The sequence below is a fragment of the Neoarius graeffei genome, chromosome 7 (genome assembly GCF_027579695.1).
Source record: "Neoarius graeffei isolate fNeoGra1 chromosome 7, fNeoGra1.pri, whole genome shotgun sequence".
Taxonomy (NCBI): domain Eukaryota; kingdom Metazoa; phylum Chordata; class Actinopteri; order Siluriformes; family Ariidae; genus Neoarius; species Neoarius graeffei.
In genome coordinates, this window is record NC_083575.1 from 26,550,971 (window position 1) to 26,575,634 (window position 24,664).

Genomic DNA, 24,664 nt, shown 5'->3' on the forward strand with positions numbered 1-24,664 from the left:
CAGTTAACCTAACCTGCATGTCTTTGGACTGTGGGGGAAACCGGAGCACCCGGAGGAAACCCACGTGGACACGGGGAGAACATGCAAACTCCGCACAGAAAGGCCCTCGCTGGCCACGGGGCTCGAACCCGGACCTTCTTGCTGTGAGGCGATAGCGCTAACCACTACACCACTGTGCTGCCCACTCATTCTTTCATTATTTCATTAAAATTATTCTCTTCTAATTCTAATTTGGCCTCATTTTCTATCAAACTTGCTTCAGAAATGAAAGGGTTACTGTCCTGAAAACATTAAAATTGAGTTATCCAATTAGATTTATTTTGTTTGTTTGTATTTAGGCTGAGAAGAATTTCGAGCTGGCTTTGCTGGGACAGAAGGCCATGGCAGTGTATGTTTATGTAGGAAGTGACAGATGAATTAAACAACCAGATTTTTATCTATAGTAAGAGGGACCAAAAATATCATTCTCAGGCCTTCTTGAAGGCCAATGTGAGTTTAACCGTGAGTCGGCGCCGTCAGCGCAGCAGTGAAGTAACTTTCCAGCTGGTGTAGCATTCATCAGTAGTGTTAGCAAATGCTAATAAAGCTGTCAAACAAGTGTTATTGAGAGCAAGTAGCACTCACTGACTCCCCAGCTAATCCACAGGTCCAAACAGCACACCTCCACTCACTCACTGCTGCTATACTACTGTGCAATACAGCCCATGGCATTTGACCGGTTCTGTATATTCATGTATATATCAACGCTCGTTCAATAACATACGGCTACAATATTTCTGTATGTGCAATACTCATGCACTTTATCATCGACATAATCTTACTCCTTCATTTGTACATATTACCTCAATAATTCTGTTTAGCTCAACAATTCTGTTCTACCTCAATTTTACTGTGTAGATTTGTGTTTTGTATTATTTTTTGTATTGAAGTACTTTTATAAATACTTTTATACTTTACTAAATTTAACTGAGCATCTGCTGGCTTGGCGGCACGGTGGTGTAGTGGTTAGCGCTGTTACCTCACAGCAAGAAGGTTCTGGGTTCGAGCCCCGTGGCCGACGAGGGCCTTTCTGTGCGGAGTTTGCATGTTCCCCCCGTGTCCGCGTGGGTTTCCTCCGGGTGCTCCGGTTTCCCCCACAGTCCAAAGACATGCAGGTTAGGTTAACTGGTGACTCTAAATTGACCGTAGGTGTGAGTGTGAATGGTTGTCTGTGTCTATGTGTCAGCCCTGTGATGACCTGGCGACTTGTCCAGGGTGTACCCCGCCTTTCGCCCGTAGTCAGCTGGGATGGGCTCCAGCTTGCCTGCGACCCTGTAGAACAGGATAAAGTGGCTAGAGATAATGAGATGAGATGAGATCTGCTGGCTTCTTCCAAACGACATCTCACTGTACTTGTACATTGACAATATAGCATCTTGCATTTTGTATCTTGTAGCACAGGCAACCGAGAAACTAATGCCGCTTTTCCACTACAAACGCGGCTGAGCCGTGCCGTGCCGAGTCAAGCTGAGTCGGGCTGAGCGGGGCTGTTGGAGTTGCATTTCGACTACAACCGCGCTGAACCGTGCTGGCTGGAAGTGGGTGGACACATTGGGTGGAGTTAGCGAAAGTGGGTGGACGTCATGTGATGTCGTTAAGCAGCGCAAACAGTGACATCAGTGACAGTGGCGGAACAAGTCAGAGCCGGGCCGGGGGCGGGGCAAATGACCGGACCCTTTATTAAAGCTTATCATAACATCATTTTAGGCTACAAAATGTCCGCAACTGCGGTGTTTACCAATTTCAACACTACCGGGTGCAACTATGTTATTTAGTACATCAAGTCCTTCAAACGAACATGTAACTCAGAAACAAAAAACATTAGGATACTGTACATGGCTCATAATAAAACATCAATAGCCTATACTGCGCACATTATTTGAAGGGCATACGAATGAGCGCTCAGAGGTTGCAGCAGTGACAGGAAGAGTCAGAAATAAAAGGAGGGCGGTGCAAACCTCACTGAATGCACTGTGTTTACCAATTTCAACACTCCGGGGTGCAACTATGTTATTTTGTACATTAAGTCCTTCAAACGAACATGTAACTCAGAAACAAAAAAACATTCGGCGACATACTGTACATGGCTCATAATAAAACATCAATAGCCTACTGCGCGCATTATTTGAAGGGCATACGACGAGCCTTGCGCTCCGCGAACTCGTCCACGATGCTCTGTATGTCACTGATTCAGTGATCTTTTCAGCGGTAGTCTCACGACCCGGATAGTAAACAATAAACATGGAGGACATGGAGTCGTTAGTGTTGCTGGTCTTGGTGCTGTGGCTTGACAACGCCAACAGATACTGGCAAGAGCGTATAGATGAGGCGAGGCGCATAAGGCTTCAGAAATTCTCGTAATTCATAATTATTCTTCTTCCGGGTTTGCGGTGTTTACAGATCCCAGCGCGCTCGCGGGGCGTGTGTGGGCATGTGAGGACACTCCTCCTCACCAATCAGTGCACAGGGGAGTGTCTGCTCACGCCCCCAGCCTCAGTCAGCACGGTTTGGCTCGCTTCAGCCCTACCCCAAAACGGTGCGAGTTTTAGGGGCTAAGCAGGGCTGAAACGAGCTGAGTCGTGCTGGTTTTTGGTAGTCGAAACGCGAGCCGTGTCGGGCTGAAGTGAGCTGAAGCGAGCTGAAGTGAGCTGAAAAAGGGTAGTGGAAAAGGGCCATAAGATTTCTGTCTCCAGACTCTTCTTCCACACACGCTCGCCACAATATTTTACACTCAGACTGAAGTATTCATTTCCCTATGCAATTTACTTAGTTACTTTTAAAATCAACATTGACAACGGAGCTACCTGGCAGCCTGCCATTAATCCCTTGCAAAATCCTTTGCCCTGTTGCTTTTTGGTGTCTGGCTAAGTTTTAGCTGAGCTCAAGTCCCAGCTCTAATAGTAATGGTTCGCTACTGGTGTATACATCAAGACTGGGATCCTGCAGAATAAGGGAAAAAAAAAGTTTGAAAAGTGTGAATATGAAGCTTTGGGGGGGAAAAAATGGAAATTAGCCCAAAAGGTAAAATAGATTTTGTTTTTCTTGTTATTTGCATGGGAAACAGTTGTGTGCATGCATTTCTGATTCTGACTTCTTTTTCCAGCAGTCCTATTTTTCAGTGTTTCTTGGGTAGAGTTTCACACAAAAAATAATTTTAAAAAATTGTACATAGTGTCAGCCAAACCCCCCTCTGGTTTAAATCATAATACAATTTGAATATACATTTATTTATTTATTTTTACATTATTATGGCCGGGCTGTTGCCCAAACTGACAATCACATCATCAGTTTTTCTTTGGCTATCAGATACAAAGTACACCACCACGCTTGCCGGAGCAGTTGAGGGTACCAATCCTGCTGGATCAGGGAATCAAACCAATGACTTTTTTGGTCCCAAAGCTGTTTTTATCCCCTGCTGGTCGAAAGGCCCGAAGGGGGATTATGTTGTGGCGATTTCTGTCTGTCTGATCATCTGTCCATCCCAGAAAGGGTACGCACCTTCTGAAATCATCTCCTTTATCAATTTTTGGAGGAATTTCACAAAACTTGGCAGGATTCTTTGTTATAATATGTCGGTAATATGCATATTGTAATTTTGTTAAATTCGGTCACGTTACCAGAGCTACAGCCCTTAATTAACAAAATTATAATTTGACAATTTCATGAGAGTGTTTTCCTTCTGAAATCAACTCCTCTCACAATTTGTGGAGGAATTTCACCAAACTTTTCAAAAGGCTTTGTTATATGACAATTATACGTAGATTGAAATTTCGTTTAATTTGGGTAAATTTCACCAGAGTTATGTCTTTGATTATTAACAAACTTGCACTTTGACAATTTCATCAAGGTGTGCTTGCTTTCTGAAATTAGCTTCCCTCACAATTTTTATTCCCCACTGGCCGAAAGGCCCGAAGGGGGATTATGTCGTGGTGATGTCCGTCTGTCCGTCCGTCCCAGCAAGGGTACTCACCTTCTGAAATCAACTCCTCTCACAATTTTTGGAGGAATTTCAAGAAACTTGACAGGATTCTTTGTTATATGTCGGTAATACGCATATTGCAATTTCATTCAATTCAATTGCATTTTACCAGATTTATGGCATAGTTGCCAGCGGGGGACATTGTGCTCTCAGAGCACTCTTGTTCTAACCATTTGGCCATGGCCTCCCCAAAATATACATTTGGAGCACTAAATAAATACAGATGGCATTATGTTACATTCCTAAGGTATACACTATTATCTAATGATTTACTACTGAAGAGCAAATCATGAAGTGTGTAGAATTTAAACAGGAACAAATGTTTATAAATGACTGTTTACTCATGAGTACAATGAAAATGTTTGCAGTGACCTTACCACTCACCTATCAACCTGTCATGCAAGGATATGCAACGAAACCATGTTTTTTTAATATATATATGTGTGTGTGGGGGCGGCACGGTGGTGTAGTGGTTAGCACTGTCGCCTCACAGCAAGAAGGTCCGGGTGCGAGCCCCGTGGCCAGTGAGGGCCTTTCTGTGTGGAGTTTGCATGTTCTCCCCGTGTCCGCGTGGGTTTCCTCCGGGTGCTCCGGTTTCCCCCACAGTCCAAAGACATGCAGGTTAGGTTAACTGGTGACTCTAAATTGACCGTAGGTGTGAATGTGAGTGTGAATGGTTGTCTGTGTCTATGTGTCAGCCCTGTGATGACCTGGCGACTTGTCCAGGGTGTACCCCGCCTTTCGCCCGTAGTCAGCTGGGATAGGCTCCAGCTTGCCTGCGACCCTGTAGAACAGGATAAAGCGGCTAGAGATAATGAGATGAGATGTGTGTGTGTGTGTATAAAGGTTGAGCGGGGCAGCAGCATCACTAGCCTGATGCTACCTGTTATTAAGAAGCTGGGATTCAGAATACAGCATCAGTCTGCTACACCACACTTCCTTACTCTATACAGTTTCCTGTCCTTCTCATTCCTGCTTTTCATCTTCTGATCTTCTGTCCTCTCTCTCTCTCAGCCCTGCCACTATAACACTGGCCCTTGTCCCATTGTGAGCCTTTTCATGTATTCATATTTAGGTCTCGTGACTGATATTCTGGATCAAATATTCTGGCTTTAATTAAAATGCAGGTAGCAGTATTATAACATTTGAATTTGTAATGCATCACCATGGAAAAGCAGGAATGTATGGCTGGGCAGTTTGGGGTAAAATCAATGGCGATCATGATCTCATTATTATTTCTACTTGATTCATCTCACCACTGGCCTGTGTGGCTGAAAGCTGATCCCGTAAGTCTGATTATTCATTTGTTTGCATCATGGTTTTATTTTCTGGATTTGCAGAAAAGCCAAGGGAAGCATGTTTTGACCCTGGAAACATTATGAATGGAACACGACTTGGAATGGATTACAAACTTGGTTCTACAGTCACATACGAATGCGACTCTGGCTACACAACCATGGGTCCGCCTACTCTCACCTGCATCATTGGCACTGATGGGAAACCCATCTGGGACAAGGCTCTCCCTACATGTAAAGGTAAGACTGCAATGGTTTGTTACCTGAACAGAAGATGCCAACTGGCTAATTATCTCACTAATGTCTTTTAATTAGATTTTTGACAAAACCTGCTTGATATATGCTCAGATAAAGATTAATGACCTGCTCAAAACATGTTAATCTTTCAGTTTTGTGCAGTAATTTAGTTCTTTCATTTTTGCGCCATTTCTTTCGGAGAAATCCGATGCAGTGCACTGACTTATGCTAATGTGATGAAGCACAGCACCATCCAGAGAAGCCGAAAGCAAGGTGCTTATCAAAGACAGTATTCATTTTCATTTGTTTGGTGTCCTGAGAGTTAATTGATTTAGCCTTTTGTTGCACACATTGTTCATCTCTCTTCCTGTGCCAATATGCAGCCATTATTTGTTGGCTTCAGATGCAGCCACCATTAGCTTCCACAGCAGGAGACAGATGCGAGTGAAGCCCAAGGCCAAGCTCTTTTGTGCTGCTATTGACAAATGGAAGCACTCGAGTGGTAACCAGTGACGCTCACACTCACTCGGTCTCTCTGGTTCAGACGTTATCTCCTCATCTTTTCCTTTTCTCGCACCCCAGTCCTCCCCAATCTTACTCTGTTCCTTGACACGCTCTCGCCTTTTTCTCCCGCCTCTGAATCATCACTCTCTTTCTTGCGCAGCAGAGCTAGTATCAAGCAGTGGTTCTGTATGACAGAACAGTCATCAGCTCAACCGCTTTTACTGCCACACACACACACGCACGCACACACAGGAGGGCATTATAATCCAATGAAATGACAGCAGCTTTTTTGGGAGCTGTACTCTATATTACATGTTTTTATCTCTTTTATCTATATGGACGTGTGTTTTACTGGGGAATACATCACTCGTATTTTTCATACACGCTACATCCAGGACATGGAGAACCAAAAGTATGACATAAATCTCTCAATGTCACTCATGAAGAAATTAAAGGAGAACTGAAGGCACGTTTTTATGATCAAAATTCTATTTATCTCATTTTATTAAATATCGGAATGCATTTTTTTATCGCTATTTTGTCGCTGCTATAGCAAGTTATGAGTGTTTGAAATATGCTCTGTAATATATCAGTCCATAATGTCAAAGCACTGGCCGTAAACGAGATTCGCTGAGACCTGTGCGAGACATCGTAGGACGGAAGTAAAACGTACGGCGGAAATCAAATGCACATTTCCCAACGTTGTCAAAAGACGTGCGCCTTCCTTTGAATGCTGACGTAATCAAGCCGGAAGTTTTCCCTGTGTCCGAAATCACTCCCTACTCACGATATTATAGGGCACTATATAGTGGGGACGCCATTTTGTAGTGCTGTCCGAAACCTTAGTGAGGATTATGTGGGAAATGCGCTCAGTATAATACAACCCCAATTCCAAAAAAGTTGGGACAAAGTACAAATTGTAAATAAAAACGGAATGCAATAATTTACAAATCTCAAAAACTGATATTGTATTCACAATAGAACATAGGCAACATATCAAATGTCGAAAGTGAGACATTTTGCAATTTCATGCCAAATATTGGCTCATTTGAAATTTCATGACAGCAACACATCTCAAAAAAGTTGGGACAGGGGCAATAAGAGGCTGGAAAAGTTAAAGGTACAAAAAAGGAACAGCTGGAGAACCAAATTGCAACTCATTAAGTCAATTGGCAATAGGTCATTAACATGACTGGGTATAAAAAGAGCATCTTGGAGTGGCAGCAGCTCTCAGAAGTAAAGATGGGAAGAGGATCACCAATCCCCCTGATTCTGCGCCGACAAATAGTGGAGCAATATCAGAAAGGAGTTCGACAGTGTCAAATTGCAAAGAGTTTGAACATATCATCACCTACAGTGCATAATATCATCAAAAGATTCAGAGAATCTGGAAGAATCTCTGTGCGTAAGGGTCAAGGCCGGAAAACCATACTGGGTGCCCGTGATCTTCGGGCCCTTAGATGGCACTGCATCACATACAGGCATGCTTCTGTATTGGAAATCACAAAATGGGCTCAGGAATATTTCCAGAGAACATTATCTGTGAACACAATTCACCATGCCATCCGCCGTTGGCAGCTAAAACTCTATAGTTCAAAGAAGAAGCCGTATCTAAACATGATCCAGAAGCGCAGACGTCTTCTCTGGGCCAAGGCTCATTTAAAATGGACTGTGGCAAAGTGGAAAACTGTTCTGTGGTCAGATGAATCAAAATTTGAAGTTCTTTATGGAAGTCTGGGATGCCATGTTATACGGACTAAAGAGGAGAAGGATGACCCAAGTTGTTATCAGCGCTCAGTTCAGAAGCCTGCATCTCTGATGGTATGGAGTTGCATTAGTGCGTGTGGCATGGGCAGCTTACACATCTGGAAAGACACCATCAATGCTGAAAGGTATATCCAGATTCTAGAGCAACATATGCTCCCATCCAGACGACGTCTCTTTCAGGGAAGACCTTGCATTTTCCAACATGACAATGCCAAACCACATACTGCATCAATTACAGCATCATGGCTGCGTAGAAGAAGGGTCCAGGTACTGAACTGGCCAGCCTGCAGTCCAGATCTTTCACCCATAGAAAACATTTGGCGCATCATAAAACGGAAGATACGACAAAAAAGACCTAAGACAGTTGAGCAACTAGAATCCTACGTTAGACAAGAATGGGTTAACATTCCTATCCCTAAACTTGAGCAACTTGTCTCCTCAGTCCCCAGACGTTTACAGACTGTTGTAAAGAGAAAAGGGGATGCCTCACAGTGGTAAACATGGCCTTGTCCCAACTTTTTTGAGATGTGTTGTTGTCATGAAATTTAAAATCACCTAATTTTTCTCTTTAAATGATACATTTTCTCAGTTTAAACATTTGATATGTCATCTATGTTCTATTCTGAATAAAATATGGAATTTTGAAACTTCCACATCATTGCATTCCGTTTTTATTTACAATTTGTACTTTGTCCCAACTTTTTTGGAATCGGGGTTGTATGTATTTATCACAAAAATACATGCATGTATTTATTATTTTGAAAACCCACCAGCTGCCTGATCTGGCATGTTTTAATTGTGCTACAGTAACAATGTAAATACCAGCGCGACGGACTCGTCCTTATCCTGTCGTCCTTTTCAACTCTTCTCTACGCCACGTTGGTTCGAAGTCGTATGGAATAATCTCCATGTCATGTATGCGAGGGGGGCGGATGTATGTGCAGAAGTATACAGTTTAATAAAGTGCAGAATATATATACAGTGAGACAATATATACACAGGCAAACAATCCAAAACTGCAGGCTAGATCAAAAAGCAGAATACAGGCAAAAGGGTCGGTCAAGGCACAAACAGTACATCAAAAGCTAAGCGAGGACAAGAACGAGAAACAGGCACAAGGATCGTGAAACAGGAAATCAAGACAACAGAAAGAAAGGCTCGGTAATGTGTACATGCATATAGTAATACTTCGCGATGCAAATGCATCAGCACAGTCCTTAAATAGGCAAACACATAGTTCCTTAATTGAGCTCAGGTGTGCCTTGTTCACCGCGTGCGTGCTGGAGTCCACTTGGTGCGTGCGCAGCCCGAGGCGCGCCTTCAAGTGCACGTGCCACAGCACGCAGTACTGACACTCCATCACTGATGAAGCTGGCAAATCTCGAAATTAATCTAAATTGGAATGATATGGCGATCTGGCCACTGTGTAAACAGTTTTCAAAATGGCGGCGCTGACACTTCACGTTTGAAGTCTCGCACAAGTCTCGTGAAGATCATGCGGATAAGCGACGCCTGCCATGGCGTGGACCATACAAACTACATTCAACATGGCTAAAAACCAAAAAGGACAATAAGTCTAATATAATATGCCAATACGGGTCACAACATAAGGTTAATAAAACCGAAAACGTAATTGAATAACACGTTAATTAAGAAATAAAGCAAGTTTAAAAATGACTTCAGTTCTCCTTTAACGAATTGTTTTGATAAATTTGGGTACTTTTTGTTTGAGAATGTGTCTCTATTATAAACAGAAAATCACACGTTGACTTGAAGATATGAAGTTTATCTTCTCGTGTTGAAAAACTTGTATTTTTCGTCCAAAATACATCCTGGATCTAATGGCCCTTTTCCACTACCCTTTTTCAGCTCACTTCAGCTCGCTTCAGCTCACTTCAGCCCGACACGGCTCGCGTTTCGACTACCAAAAACCAGCACGACTCAGCTCGTTTCAGCCCTGCTTAGCTCCTAAAACTCGCACCGTTTTGGAGTGGGGCTGAAGCGAGCCAAACCGTGCCGACTGAGGTTGGGGGCGTGAGCAGACACTCCCCTGTGCACTGATTGGTGAGGAGGCGCGAGCACGCTGGGATCTGTAAACACCGCAAACCTGGAAGGAGAATAATTATGAATTACGAGAATTTCTGAAGCCTTATGCGCCTCGCCTCAACTATACACTCTTGCCAGTATCTGTTGGCGTTGTCGGTGACAACAAGCCACAGCACCAAGACCAGCAACACTAACGACTCCATGTTTATTGTTTACTATTCGGGTCGTGAGACTACCGCTTAAAAGATCACTGAATCAGTGACATACAGAGCATCGTGGACGAGTTCGCGGAGCGCAAGGCTCGCCGTATGCCCTTCAAATAATGCGCGCAGTAGGCTATTGATGTTTTATTATGAGCCATGTACAGTATGTCGCCTAATGTTTTTTTGTTTCTGAGTTACATGTTCGTTTGAAGGACTTAATGTACAAAATAACATAGTTGCACCCCGTAGTGTTGAAATTGGTAAACACAGTACATTCAGTGAGGTTTGCACCGCCCTCCTTTTATTTCTGACTCTTCCTGTCACCGTTGCAACCTCTGAGCGCTCATTCGTATGCCCTTCAAATAATGTGCGCAGTATAGGCTATTGATGTTTTATTATGAGCCATGTACAGTATCCTAATGTTTTTTGTTTCTGAGTTACATGTTCGTTTGAAGGACTTGATGTACTAAATAACATAGTTGCACCCGGTAGTGTTGAAATTGGTAAACACCGCAGTTGCGGACATTTTGTAGCCTAAAATGATGTTATGATAAGCTTTAATAAAGGGCCCGGTCATTTGCCCCGCCCCCGGCCCGGCTCTGACTTGTTCCGCCACTGTCACTGATGTCACTGTTTGCGCTGCTTAACGACATCACGTGACGTCCACCCACTTTCGCTAACTCCACCCAATGTGTCCACCCACTTCCAGCCAGCACGGTTCAGCGCGGTTGTAGTCGAAATGCAACTCCAACAGCCCCACTCAGCTCGACTCAGCCCAACTCAGCACGGCACGGCTCAGCCGCGTTTGTAGTGGAAAAGCGGCATAAGTGACGTTTTTAAATAATGGAGTTGAGTGGTATATCAGATATATTCCATTCAGCAAGCATGATACTGAACAAGTCAAAGACGATGTAATAATAATACATGCCCATGAGGTTTCAATTTGAATACAGATCTAAAATATTGACAGTATTAAACAGTTTTAGATAGTAGAATTGCATTACACACCTAATATTTAACAGCTATTCCAAGAAATCAAGTCGTACATGAGCTGATAGCCGATGAGGGGCATGGCACTACTCGCCTCGTCAGCTATAAGCCATGTACGACGAGATCGAATGGAACGACTGACTGTTTTATTCTATCCACATTCAGGATTTTGAGAAACGGAGCATTTTTATTTTTTGCAAATTCACTCAATAAAAACTTTTATACAAAACGTCCGACAAAATAATTTCTGCTTAGAATGTAAACACACTGGCGAAATGACAGCAGCAATTTGTGAAAAATGTTATAATAATAATTCTTGAAAAAAAAAAATATATATATATATATATATATATATATATATATATATATATATATATATGGGCAGCACGGTGGTGTAGTGGTTAGCGCTGTCGCCTCACAGCAAGAAGGTCCGGGTTCGAGCCCCGTGGCCGGCGAGGGCCTTTCTGTGTGGAGTTTGCATGTTCTCCCCGTGTCCGCGTGGGTTTCCTCCGGGTGCTCCGGTTTCCCCCACAGTCCAAAGACATGCAGGTTAGGTTAACTGGTGACTCTAAATTGAGCGTAGGTGTGAATGTGAGTGTGAATGGTTGTCTGTGTCTATGTGTCAGCCCTGTGATGACCTGGCGACTTGTCCAGGGTGTACCCCGCCTTTCGCCCGTGGTCAGCTGGGATAGGCTCCAGCTTGCCTGCGACCCTGTAGAAGGATAAAGCGGCTAGAGATAATGAGATGAGATGAGATGTTCTTACCATGGTGGCACGGTGGTGTAGTGGTTAGCGCTGTTGCCTCACAGCAAGAAGGTCCGGGTTCGAGCCCCGTGGCTGGCGAGGGCCTTTCTGTCCGGAATTTGCATGTTCTCCCCGTGTCCGCGTGGGTTTCCTCCGGGTGCTCCAGTTTCCCCCACAGTCCAAAGACATGCAGGTTAGGTTAACTGGTGACTCTAAATTGACCGTAGGTGTGAATGTGAGTGTGAATGGTTGTCTGTGTCTATGTGTCAGCCCTGTGATGACCTGGCGACTTGTCCAGGGTGTACCCCGCCTTTCACCCGTAGTCAGCTGGGATAGGCTCCAGCTTGCCTGCAACCCTGTAGAAGGATAAAGCGGCTAGAGATAATGAGATGAGATGAGATGAGATGAGATGAGATGAGATGAGATGTTCTTATCATGAAATACTTTCATTCCATATTTTGTTGCTTTTTTTGGGGGGGGGGTGTTTCTTCTTATTCTTTAGGGTTTTTTTAGCGGTTGGCAAACCAACTTAAAGGTGCATTATCTCCACCAACTGGGCTGGAGTGTGCAACAGGAGATATTGAGGGGAAATAACTAAATTTCTTTTAGCTATTTTTGTTTCTTTTAAATACTTGATGACAATTTTTGGGGTTTTGTTTTCAAGTAGAGTTTTTATTTCATCCTCGGTTGATTCAGCAACACTCTCCACCATTTTGTTTTTCTCTCCTCACGGTATATGAGCTGATAACCTAATAGTAGAGTAGCCAATCAGAGGGCACGATTGCTCATATCCAGTGAATGTCGATCGAGTAAAAACTGTTATAACTCTCATACATTCTTGAATTTTGTATACCCTTTTTTAAATCCCCTTGTATCAGCTACATCTAACAGAAAGGTGCCACCACAAGACCACGACTGATTCGATATGATATGGGTGGCAGACCATTCTCAGCACAGCAGTGACAATGGTAGTAGCACAGTAATAGGTGTTGGAGTGATACGGTATGGCTGCATCAGGTGAAGCATATGAGGTCATTGCAGATTTTAAATACATCTGTCGTCACTGCCATAGCCCATTAGTTATGAGGCAAGATGGAGATGATGTATGATATGCAGGTTTATTTGTGGGTCAGAAAATCATGTTTTCATATTAATTCAGATAATACTACTACAGTAAGGGTGTAACCTGAAGTGGGTGTGGCCAAAAATGGAAAGTGGATTTTTTTTTTTTTAAATGAGAAAAACTGGAAAAAAAACCCACAGAAATGGTTGTGACTTAACAAGATCCCACCTGTGCTGTTATTTTGTTCATACCTGCCTGCAGTATTTTATAATGGGTTTAGTTTGTGGTATTTCCCAAAATATAAACACATTAGTAGCCTAATTTAAGCCACCATGACTAGGAAGTTACTAAAGATAAACACTATCTTTCTTTATCATGTGAACATCATATCAGTTTATTTGCTCACGTCTGTAAAAACCTTGCACCAGTTAAGTACGTAGGTGGAGTTGAATAAGATTTCTTCTTGAGTCCACCCCCTTTTCCTTCGCATTTACATAAAGTTCCACCCAGGAACCTACAGTGGTTCGACTCGAGTCTTTCAAAAGCACTCAGCTTCAGGGAACAGTATTGGAATGGTTTGTGCTCTGGTATTAGCCTCATTATCATTTTCTGCTAAATGACAGGCCATTCAGCTGCTTGAAAGCCAAGTTGATTGGGTTTGCAGACCTGTCCATGAACAACATTGCTAATTCTGTATAATAATCAAGTACTCCATCGTGGAAAAGTGCTGTCAGTGTTTATTCTGGTTGTATGGCATTTTTTGCCATTCATGGTCCCCCCCCCCTTAAGCGCAGCTGCACTGGGAGCTTAGTAATTTCAAACCGATGTGGCAGAGTGAAGGGGCTTTGGGGAGTGTCCTGTAGAGGACTTTCACTGACATCATAGATTTTTGTTTATCACGCACAGTCCAACATATTGCCAGGCAAACGACCAAACAGCCGTGACAGGTTAATAATGAAAATCGAGACGACTGCAGTCAGTATAATCTCTCTGAAATGATTGAAAATTAATTTTATACCAACAGATCACATTATATCCAAAAGCTGAAACATGCAGGCATCACAGGTTCATATAATTTATCCACAAACTCATTACCTCGCCTGCAACAGAGTAAGCGGGGCAAGGTATTGTAATCAGTGAGGTTTGTTTGTTTGTTTGTTTGTTTGTTTGTTTGTTTGTTTGTTTGTTTGTTTGTTTATGTGTGTGTGTTTCTGCCTGTTAACAATCTTGCGTCTAGACGGTTGCACCAATTGACTTCAAATTTTCCGGGTAGGTGGGCAATGGTCTGTAGATTACCTGATTAAATTTTGGGGGTAATTGGGTCAAGGTGAAGGCCAACGTCACCAGAAAGGTCAACCTTTCAGTCAAAATAACATATTTTCCATTATAACTCAAAAACGGTTGCCGATAGACAAATGTTTACTATTATGAGCATATAGGAACTCCCATATGGCCTTTCATTTGGCTCCATGATATTTGACCTTGAGTGACCTTGAAAGGTCAAACTCAAGGTCACGGATTTTCAGAGGGCTGTAACTTGAAAATGGTTTCTGGAAGACAGATATTTACCACTATCAACTTATATGAAGTGCCATATGGGCTTTCATTTGGCACCATGACCTTTGACCTTGAATGACTGAAATGTCAAACTCAAGATCATGGATTTTAATAGGACTATAACGTGATAGATGATGATTGAGAAATATCATCAACATATAGGTATAAAATAAGTGCTGATGGGTGAGGTTTGTTTTTCCTGGCAACACTTGTTTATTTCTGATTTAAATGTGTGTGGATGTTCACTACTTCAGATGGATTAAATGCAGAGGAGAAATTTGGCTGTTTGAGTTTACATATGACAAAAAAAATAAAGGATGCTTCTTCTTAATTTACCCACAAAATGTATTTATTCCACTTGAAATGTGCTTAGCAAACCAGCTGCTAGATTTGGGACACGATGACATCCTGAACTATTCCGTATATGGGACTTCTAAATACACCGGAGATGATAAAGGTTTACAAAAGTATAGATGCTGACTGATATTTCGAGGCAGATTTCGTGCCAGAATGTTATGGGAAATTCCTGATAAAGAAAAATACCTTATTATGACAAATGTTTGCTCAAACGTGGACTTTTAATAGTAATAAAGGCCAGGGCCTAGATCTAGCATATTTTATGGTGTTTAGCTGAGTCTACATTATCAGTACATAACAAACATGTTGCTAATCGAACCAAGCATTAGGTCTAATAAAATATATCATGTCCAAAGCCCACATCTAGATCTACATTTTAACATTGTGCCGAGCTTTCAAATTAACCTGATATAAAATGTTCTCCACACACGCGGGAATGTTTTTATCATCCAGTCTTCCCATTTAACTGCACCTTGCCATTTTTCTTGTCTTTCTGGGTTCGCCAGGAAGCGGTGAAAATTCAAACCAGGCTTATCTCCACGTCTGTTATTACATCCAAAAGCACTACAGGTCTCTGGAATTATTCTTTTAGATGTGACTTCTACAAGTTTACCTGTAGATGTTTACTGAATTGGGTTTACAATCACTCGCGTTCACTTGTGCCGGTCGCTGACGAACACAAAGCTCGCCAGGCAATATGGCCGCGTAAACAAATCCGCAGTTACAATGATGTCACGTGAAAATCCTCCATAAAATGACTCACAAGAGGCCCATCCAAACACAAACAAGCACTCCAGACCATAAAACGTTTTTCCAAATGGGAAAAATTTCTTATCCAGATAATATGTCAGTGCTGAAGCCATGGCTTAAACTTTTACTTTTTAAAAATCATGTTCTACATATTTTCCAGGTTATACGTACAACAAATAAATAAACACATCTAATGCATCGTTAAGGCTTCTTTTCCATACAAGCCCATAAGTGCTACCCCTGCATTTGTGAGCTTATTTTGAAGGAACACAAATAAGCCTTTTCCAAACGTGATTGAAACCAATGGAATTGGTTTCTCTGTTTCCCTGTTTCTCTCCCTTTCAAACAGGGAAGGTGTATTGAAGTGTAATGTTATTTAAGTGCCCTGGCATTGATTTTTCCCATGAATTGTGAGCTGTCAGAAGTATTAGAAGTGTATTATAACTGTACTCATTTAGAGGTCAGACACTCTTTTCAAGTGTATCCAGTGAGTGGACTGAACAGTGCATCAACGTGAACTTTTCCCCCACATCTCGGTTTGTTCTACTTTAGGAGCTGTTTAACCACAATGAGATTAAATCTGCTGTTCTGTGTCCCGCACACCATTGTGGGTCCATGTGTTTTGTTCCTTCTGTTTGTGTCTGAAAGGTGTGACGTGAAAGAATAAACAGAGCTTGTCATGATCCATTGATTTGGAGATGGGGCACTCAGAGGTTAATCCTTTTACTTGCTTGTTAAATGGAGTGGTGTGTCTGGCCAACCCGGATGAGATCCATTCGGCTTTTATATCCCACCACAATGGCCTTTATTTATCAATAGCACTGGCTTAAAAAAGAAAAGAAAAAGATATAACGGGCTAAATGGCTTGTTTCAGCACTTACATCCTTTTAGCAAAGGTGTGTATGATCCTCCACAGTCTGCTGAAAATTTGGTTGTTGAGGGCAGGTGTCAAGTTGCACTTCACCAAGTATGGCTGTGTAAAAAAGAAGGCGCTCTGGAATCACTCTGCAAAGCAAGAGGGCGTGAAGTAAACATCTTTTTTTCATGGATCATTTTCTTAGTATTGTCTGTCACTTTTTTATGCTACCTGTAAGTGCACGCCCTGAATGTCAGTACATTTTTTTTCTTTTTTGTCTATTGCTTGGTACAAGGTGTGAAAAGCAGAACTTATAGCTAATTTGGAAAAGGCCATGGGATAGGTTAATAGGTTTAATGGCATAATGCACTCAAATTAGTTAAATTAGTGACCCCAGCTGCACATACTGTTTAGCATGCAGGATGCACCTGCTGTTTATAAAACCATCTTATCATCTTAGCATCCATCCAGCTTATCATCAGTGCACAGTTGGTATGAGGGTGCATTAGTGCACATGACATGGGTATCTTGTACATCTGGGAAGGCATCATTAATGGTGAATGATATATACATGTTTCAGAGCAATATGCTGCCATCCAGACAAAATCTTTTTCAAGAAAGGCCTTTTTTTTTCAGCAAGACAATGCCAAACTGCTTTCTGCACATATTAAAACTGCATGGCTCTGTAGTAAGAGTCCAGGTGCTAAACTGGCTTGCCTGCAGTCCAGACTTGTCTCCCATTTAAAACTTTTGCCGCATTATGAAGCGGAAACTACAACAAAGGAGACCCCGAACTGTTGAGCGACTGAAACTGTATATCAGGCAAGAATGGGACAACATTTCTCTTTCAAAACTACAGCAATTGGTCTCCTCAGTTCCCAGACATTTACAGAGTGTTGTTAAAAGTAGAGGTGATGCAACATAGTGGTAAACATGCCCCTGTTCCAACTTTTTTGAAATGTGTTGGCTGGCCTTTTTTTTTCATGGTATATCAGATATACTCCATTCAGCTAGCATGATATTGAACTCATCTTTGACTCGTTCAGAATCATGCTAGCTGGATGGTATATATCTGATATACCACTCAACGCCAGCCAATATTATTTAAATATTTAGTTCTGGTCCACTTATTTGACTGGACAAGCAGCATTCCAAGAGAGCTGATATTTAGCATACCAGCATTGGTATATTTCACTGTTTGTGTCATTCTGCTTTTCTGTGTTCGCTACATAAAATTCAATTTCTAGCAATAGTTTACGAGCTGTTAGTCTGTGCATTGCATAATAACTTGCAACACTCTTATCCAGCTCCGGCTTCTTTTGGAACTTTTTTTGGTGGAGCAAAAATAAACAAAGTATTTGGCCATATTGTGTCTGAAATGTCAATATTAATTTCAATATTAAATCCTTTGTTTATAGAACTGTCGTATAAAAGTGCTTTCACACTCACGCTGATTACCACAGCTGTCCTGATATTCACTACAAAAGCACTCTTGTTCAGGCGATATCGCTTAAATATAGTCAATAGTTGGATGGTGGATGATCTATTGTTTACCACCACTACCATTTTTCAGTTAGATAAGCATATTACTGCTATATTTAAGCCTGAAAAAACACAACTGAATCAAGCATGCAACATGCAAAATTATGATTGTTACACAGGTTTTATGGAGCTCTTCTTCATCCTTCAGTCAAACTCCATGCATTATACATTTCCAAAAAAAACTGACACCGGACGATCATGCCTGTATGTGCCTGTTGAACTTCCCATTCCAGATTTAGTCCCCCATTTTGCTGTTCTAGTAACCTCCACTCATCTAGAAAGGCTTTTCACTCGACTTTGGTGCATGGCTGTGGGGATTTGTGCTCATTCATTACTGCCCTGGGGCAAAGTTGGCATTCCAGTTCATCCAAAAGGTGTTTAATGTTGCGGTAAGGGTCTTCCACTCTAATCTCAGCAAAGCATGTCTTATAAACCAAGGTTTGTGCACAAGGGCATTGTCATGCTGGAACAGGTTTTGGCCTACAGTAAAAGGGAATTCTTAAAGAGAGACTGATTTTCAGAGTTTTCAAGTGTAGGTCATAAAAAGAATTTTCCCTGACATCCAATTATTTTTGTTTAGTGGACCAAAAAGCTACTGAATTCGAATCACAGACTTCCAATTTTATTAGGTTTTCTTTAAAATAGAACAATTAATGAATTGAGGGCCACGTGGCCCTAAATTCTCAGCTATATTTTTTCTTGCTTCACCATGTTGCAATACAAGATACTATGTCATGCATCACATGGTGGACTATCCCTGTTCGTGCAAGGCATTGTGGGATACAAATTTGAAACAGGAGAGAAAAATGGAGGACGGGAATGAAACATGAAAGACCGACTACAGTCACGGAAAGCAAGAAGAAAAAGACGTTATGTTGTGAAGGAAAGGAAATGCAGGACCAAACTAATAAATGTTGGTGGTCAGCGAGCACCTCGGTGTGATCAGCTGTTCATTTAATGACAGAATGATGGAACCGTCAGCACACGGTCAAAGGTAAACCTGTAGATGGCAGTACTGCAACACTGTGGATACCAGCTGCCGTAAAACCCAAAAGAAGAAGGTAAACCTGCACATGCGCACACGGACGCCCTCTGTCCATTTACTGCGCAAAGTGAGCGATTTCATGCACATTATTTGCTCGGGAATGCCCTCAAATTAAATAACTTCCTAGCCACAGAACGGCCTGATATTTTGTGAGATATTATAGAAATAAACATATATCACAATGACCAAATTTCAGAGAGAACTAAATTTCACCGATTTTATGAAATCGAAAGGCCGTCTAGCTTTAATGCTGCAGTATGCAAAGATATCCTGGACAATTCTGTGCTTTAAACTCTGTGGCAACAGTTTGGGGAAGATCCAGACACAGGTGTCCACATACTTTTGGCCAAATCAACTACATCAGGTAGAAGGTGAAAATCGTATTTGGATTGGACTTGTGAAATAATGTTAGTTCTACTGCAGTATCTCTGAGACTTTAGTCCTGTCTGAACCAGTCATGTCAGAAATTTTTTATGGATCATGCGAAGTCTTGAAAGATTACTCTGGATTTTACCTTCTATAAAAGAACCAGGAGAAATTAACCCGGGTAACATACCATACAGTACATTTCCCATCTGAATTGATATGTTGGTAAAGATTCTGTCTTCAAAGAGGTTTTGTGCTCATTCTTCCTTGGAACACTCCAGAAAGCGCGCGCGCACACCTTTCTGGAATGGTCGTGGTGCTCACCAAGTTCTTTGGAGATCTGTTCCTCACACTTGCCCGGTTCAAATCGAGAACACAGAAGATAAGCATTCCCAAAAATGTGTTTATAATGTAGTATAGTATGGAGTCATTGTAAAGCATTACCCAGTGTTAGAAAGCTAGTGAAAGACTTCGTTTAATACAGCAGAGAGACATCAGACTGTGAGTAAGGCAGCATTTTCCTGCTTTCCTTCCAAGGCTTCAGAAGAGGCAGGCAGTCTTGTGGCGGATATGCAGATCAGGAAGACGAGGAAGACTCCATATGAATGTTAAGCCCCACTCCTGGGTTATGCCGAATGTTTCCAGCATTATCGCTCCGATTTGTGTGAGGTTTCTTTCTTCTGTGCTGAAAAGTGCAACCTCACGTTTTTCTGTTAAACCCTCTAACAACTGAGAAGCATCCGCTCTGCCACTTTAATAAGCGTGACAAATTTAAGGCCCTTGAGCAAGACTGATGTGATCTGCTAGCCGGATATTGGTATCACTAATGGCAGGTTAAGAAGTGAAACTCGAATGACGTGAGGCTGCTACTTTATTTTTAACGGTTAGCAGAAGATGAGGAGTCAGTGCTGTTTTATGTACTGTGATTTATCTTTCTCTGCTCTATGACTGCTGATGCACCCTTCACCACTTCCTTGGGCTTTTAGACAAAACTTAAAGGAGTGAGATTCCTTTAAATAATGAAGGATCCCCCCCCCCCCCCCCCCGTTTCTCTCACCCAAACGGATCTTTTATTCGTTTCCATAGTAACTAAAAGACTGTCTCTGGGCTGGAGCGTGAGGAATCTTTCATGGCAGGGAATGGGTGGAAGAATATAGAGCGGTGGAACAGCGCCTTCCAGAGGCAGCACAAGCTCACAGCAAGGGAATGGCAGCACATGCGATATGAATTACACCGAATTATACTCATATACACTTGTGTATTCTGCATTTGGAAAATGCAGCAGTTGGTGATTTCAATACCGCTCTCTCTTTCTGTCTCTCTCTCTCTCTCTCTGCTATGTGCTCATGTCTTCTCTCTTTGTCTCATTCTCTGGTTTCCCTCTCATTGTCTCTGTCCTGTGTTTCTCTCTCATGCATTTCTCTCTCTCTATCTCTTCTGTCCCATGTGTTTCTTGCACTCCCTCTGTCTCTCTCCCTCTCTCTCTGCTATGCACTCATGTCCTCTCTCTCTCTTTGTCTCATTATCCTGCTTCCCTCTCATTGTCTCTGTCCTGTGTTTCTCTCTCTCATGCATTTCTCTCTCTCTCTCTCTCTCTCTGCCCCATGTGTGTCTTGCTCTCTCTGTCTTGTCTCTCTCTCCTCTCCCATGTTTCTCTCTCTCTCTCTTTCATGCATTTCTTTCGCTCTGTCCCAGGTGTTTCTTGCTCTTTCTCTCACTCACTCTCTCTCTCCTGTCCCATGTGTTTCCTGCACTTTCTCTCTCATGCATTTCTTTTGCTCTGTCCCATGTTTCTTGCGTCTCTCTCTCTCTCGCTCTCCAGGAGTTTCTCTCCCTCCCCTCTCTCTCCAGTCTATCTCTCTCCCATGAGTTTCTCTTTCCCCCTCTATCTTGTCTCTCCATGTGTTTCTCTCATCCATCCTTCTCTTTTTTATGTTCCCACCTTTCTCTGCCACACACTTCACTCTCTCTGCCTCTCCATCTCTTCCTCTCTACCATGAGTTTCTCTCTGTCTTTATCTCCTGTGCATTTATTTTTCTCTTCCTCACTCGTGTGTTTATTTCTGTTTCTCACTGTCTCTCTTGTGAGTCTCTCTCTCTCTCTCTCTCTCTCTCTGTGTGTGTGTGTGTAAGTATGAGAAGATTGAATGTCAATCACGATGCTTTTCATGAAGTCCATATAAAGGATGAGCACATGGATTAAATTGCTGGATTAAAATCAATGTCCAGCCTGGTTCAAATAAGAACACTGATAATAATATGTTAGGGTCTCATCCTGATGCTCATTTTCAAGATGACATACACGGAACTGCTTGAGAAGGTTAACCACAGCTGTGCTGATGAACTTCCTTTTTCTGTAGAGTAGATCAATTCATTTCAAAATCTAAGAAAAAACCCTAAACAACGGAGGTGTGTGGTGTAAAGCATGTGAAAGGAAGCATAACTGTTCCTTTATTCCTGTGTAGTTTTCTCTCGGTCTCCCTCCATAAATATTGGCGAACTCGTACCACGCTCCGTTGGCATTTTTGGTTCAGATGCTTTGTAATGCAAGCATGCATCAAAAAGACGGCTGACACATAAGAAGACAGTCTGTTTTTTTTCTCAACGGTGTGAAGTTTTGTCAGATTTGAGAAAGCCTGTTGGTTTCAGTCTCTGAGGTCTGCTTAAATTTTAAAAAAGAAACCAAAATCCATTTCTTTATTAATGTAATTGTTCAATCTTGTCACCGTGTCAGTGGGAAAAGCCGTATTATTCAATATGGATGAAAAAATATCAAGAAAAATGACTCAGAGGGACAAAATGTCAAAATCCAAAGTTCTTAATAAAGCAAGCATTTGAAAGTAATTATGGGAACCTTTTGCTTTGTTAAGGTTCCCATTCAACTGAAAAGTTTCTACGAATTAATCACATTATTTTTGTCCAAGTTTTGGAAACTAATATATAAAGGGGGGGCACAAAACTTGATTCATCAATTGCATCAGTCAAAAAGATAGTACCATGAATGGGATTTGGTGTGTGTGCGCATGTGTGTGTGTGTGTGTGTGTGTGTGTGTGTGTGTGTGTTTGGTAGGCATCAATGAAGGGATTTGCATGTATAAAAGCAAGCGCATGTATGTTTTGCTTCCAACCTTCCTACCATGAGCATAGAGTGAAAGTGATGTGATCAAAGGTGCAAAAGACAGTCTGATATGCAGACGACCAGGAATGTCGGCTTCATCCCAGGCAGTAACATTTTTTTTATTCTCTCCCTCCATCCTTGCACTCACAGAGGCATTGTGATCAGATAAAGGAGCAGCGCAGTGGGTGCCCAAGCCCACAGGCTTAGCTCAGACTCGATGTGCTGCGAATCTCAATCAAAGATCATTGTAGCAAAGAGCACAGGGATGAAAGGAGAAAGGCAAGAGGAGAAAGATCACAGGTGGAGAGGATGGCCACAGACAGGGAAACATTGGGGGGAAATATGCTTATGGTCCATTGTAGAATTAATGTAAATAAAATAAGAGCAATTGTCAGTAAGTCTCATCATCGCTTGCATCAGTGATTTTATATATATATATATATATGGCGGCACAGTGGTGTAGTGTGGCGGCACAGTGGTGTAGTGGTTAGCGCTGTTGCCTCACAGCAAGAAGGTCCGGGTTTGAGCTCCGTGGCCGGCGAGGGCCTTTCTGTGCAGAGTTTGCATGTTCTCCCTGTGTCCGCGTGGGTTTCCTCCGGGTGCTCCGGTTTCCCCCACAGTCCAAAGACATGCAGGTTAGGTTAACTGGTGACTCTAAATTGACCGTAGGTGTGAATGTGAGTGTGAATGGTTGTCTGTGTCTATGTGTCAGCCCTGTGATGACCTGGCGACTTGTCCAGGGTGTACCCCGCCTTTCGCCCGTAGTCAGCTGGGATAGGCTCCAGCTTGCCTGCGACCCTGTAGAACAGGATAAAGCGGCTAGAGATAATGAGATGAGATGAGATATCAGGTGAAAATTCAATCCAAATTGCTTGAAACTGCTCTTATTGAACTCAGAATTGGATGCAGAACAGCATACTTTTTTTTTACATAATTAAAATATGTTCATCCATTCTTCAGATATTACAAATCAAAGTTTGAAAAAACGGCTTAATTTTTAGAAAACTGCCCTAATATTATGTATTCGGATCACATGATCCAAAATGGGCCTCATTAATGAATGAGATCAAATGTTTTTTTCTTAATAGCTTTTTATTTTTCAAGATATTTACATGGAACTTGGCAGGCACATACTGAATACAAAGTTGGAAAAATTAGTAAAAACAAATTCTGTAAATTAGTATTTAATTTGTATTGATTATGCTAATTAGGTGAAACATTAAATTGGTACACTAAATAAAAAAGGAATAAAAGATTATTTCTAATACCCTCTTTGTGCTTTGTAAGCCTTTGGATTTCTCAAAAGTAGGGCCTAGTAGTGTTTAGATGAAAGAATATAAATGATTATTTCGATGAATATTCACAACTTTCAAGGCAAACCTTTAAAAACTTTGTGAACCACATCCAATAAACAATTCACATTAATTGAATTGAAATTGACACTCGCATTTCTGACTTCTGATTTTTTTAAATCTCATTCCGACCACGAAGATCTCAGTATTTTTCATCAAAACAACTAGGTATAATCTAAACTAGTTATTTATTTACAGTAATCAGTTTTATTTGAAAAAATAAGTACAACCCCGATTCCAAAACAGTTGGGACAAAGAACAAATTGTAAATAAAAACGGAATGCAATGATGTGGAAGTTTCAAAATTCCATATTTTATTCAGAATAGAACATAGATGACATATCAAATGTTTAAACTGAGAAAATGTATCATTTAAAGAGAAAAATTAGGCGATTTTAAATTTCATGACAACAACACATCTCAAAAAAGTTGGGACAAGGCCATGTTTACCACTGTGAGACATCCCCTTTTCTCTTTACAACAGTCTGTAAACATCTGGGGACTGAGGAGACAAGTTGCTCAAGTTTAGGGATAGGAATGTTAACCCATTCTTGTCTAATGTAGGATTCTAGTTGCTCAACTGTCTTAGGTCTTTTTTGTCGTATCTTCCGTTTTACGATGCGCCAAATGTTTTCTATGGGTGAAAGATCTGGACTGCAGGCTGGCCAGTTCAGTACCCGGACCCTTCTTCTACGCAGCCATGATGCTGTAATTGATGCAGTATGTGGTTTGGCATTGTCATGTTGGAAAATGCAAGGTCTTCCCTGAAAGAGACGTCATCTGGATGGGAGCATATGTTGCTGTAGAACCTGGATATACCTTTCAGCATTGATGGTGTCTTTCCAGATGTGTAAG

At 41.8% G+C, this 24,664-nt stretch overlaps 1 protein-coding gene across 1 annotated transcript in view; it reads left to right on the top strand.

Moving 5' to 3' along the window:
- csmd1a (CUB and Sushi multiple domains 1a) overlaps positions 1 to 24,664 on the top strand; it is an 800,422-nt gene that overhangs the window by 547,315 nt on the left and 228,443 nt on the right. The window contains exon 29 of the mRNA XM_060924925.1: positions 5,359 to 5,553. Coding sequence (XP_060780908.1) covers positions 5,359 to 5,553 — 195 coding nt within the window. The remainder of the gene's footprint in view (positions 1 to 5,358; positions 5,554 to 24,664) is intronic.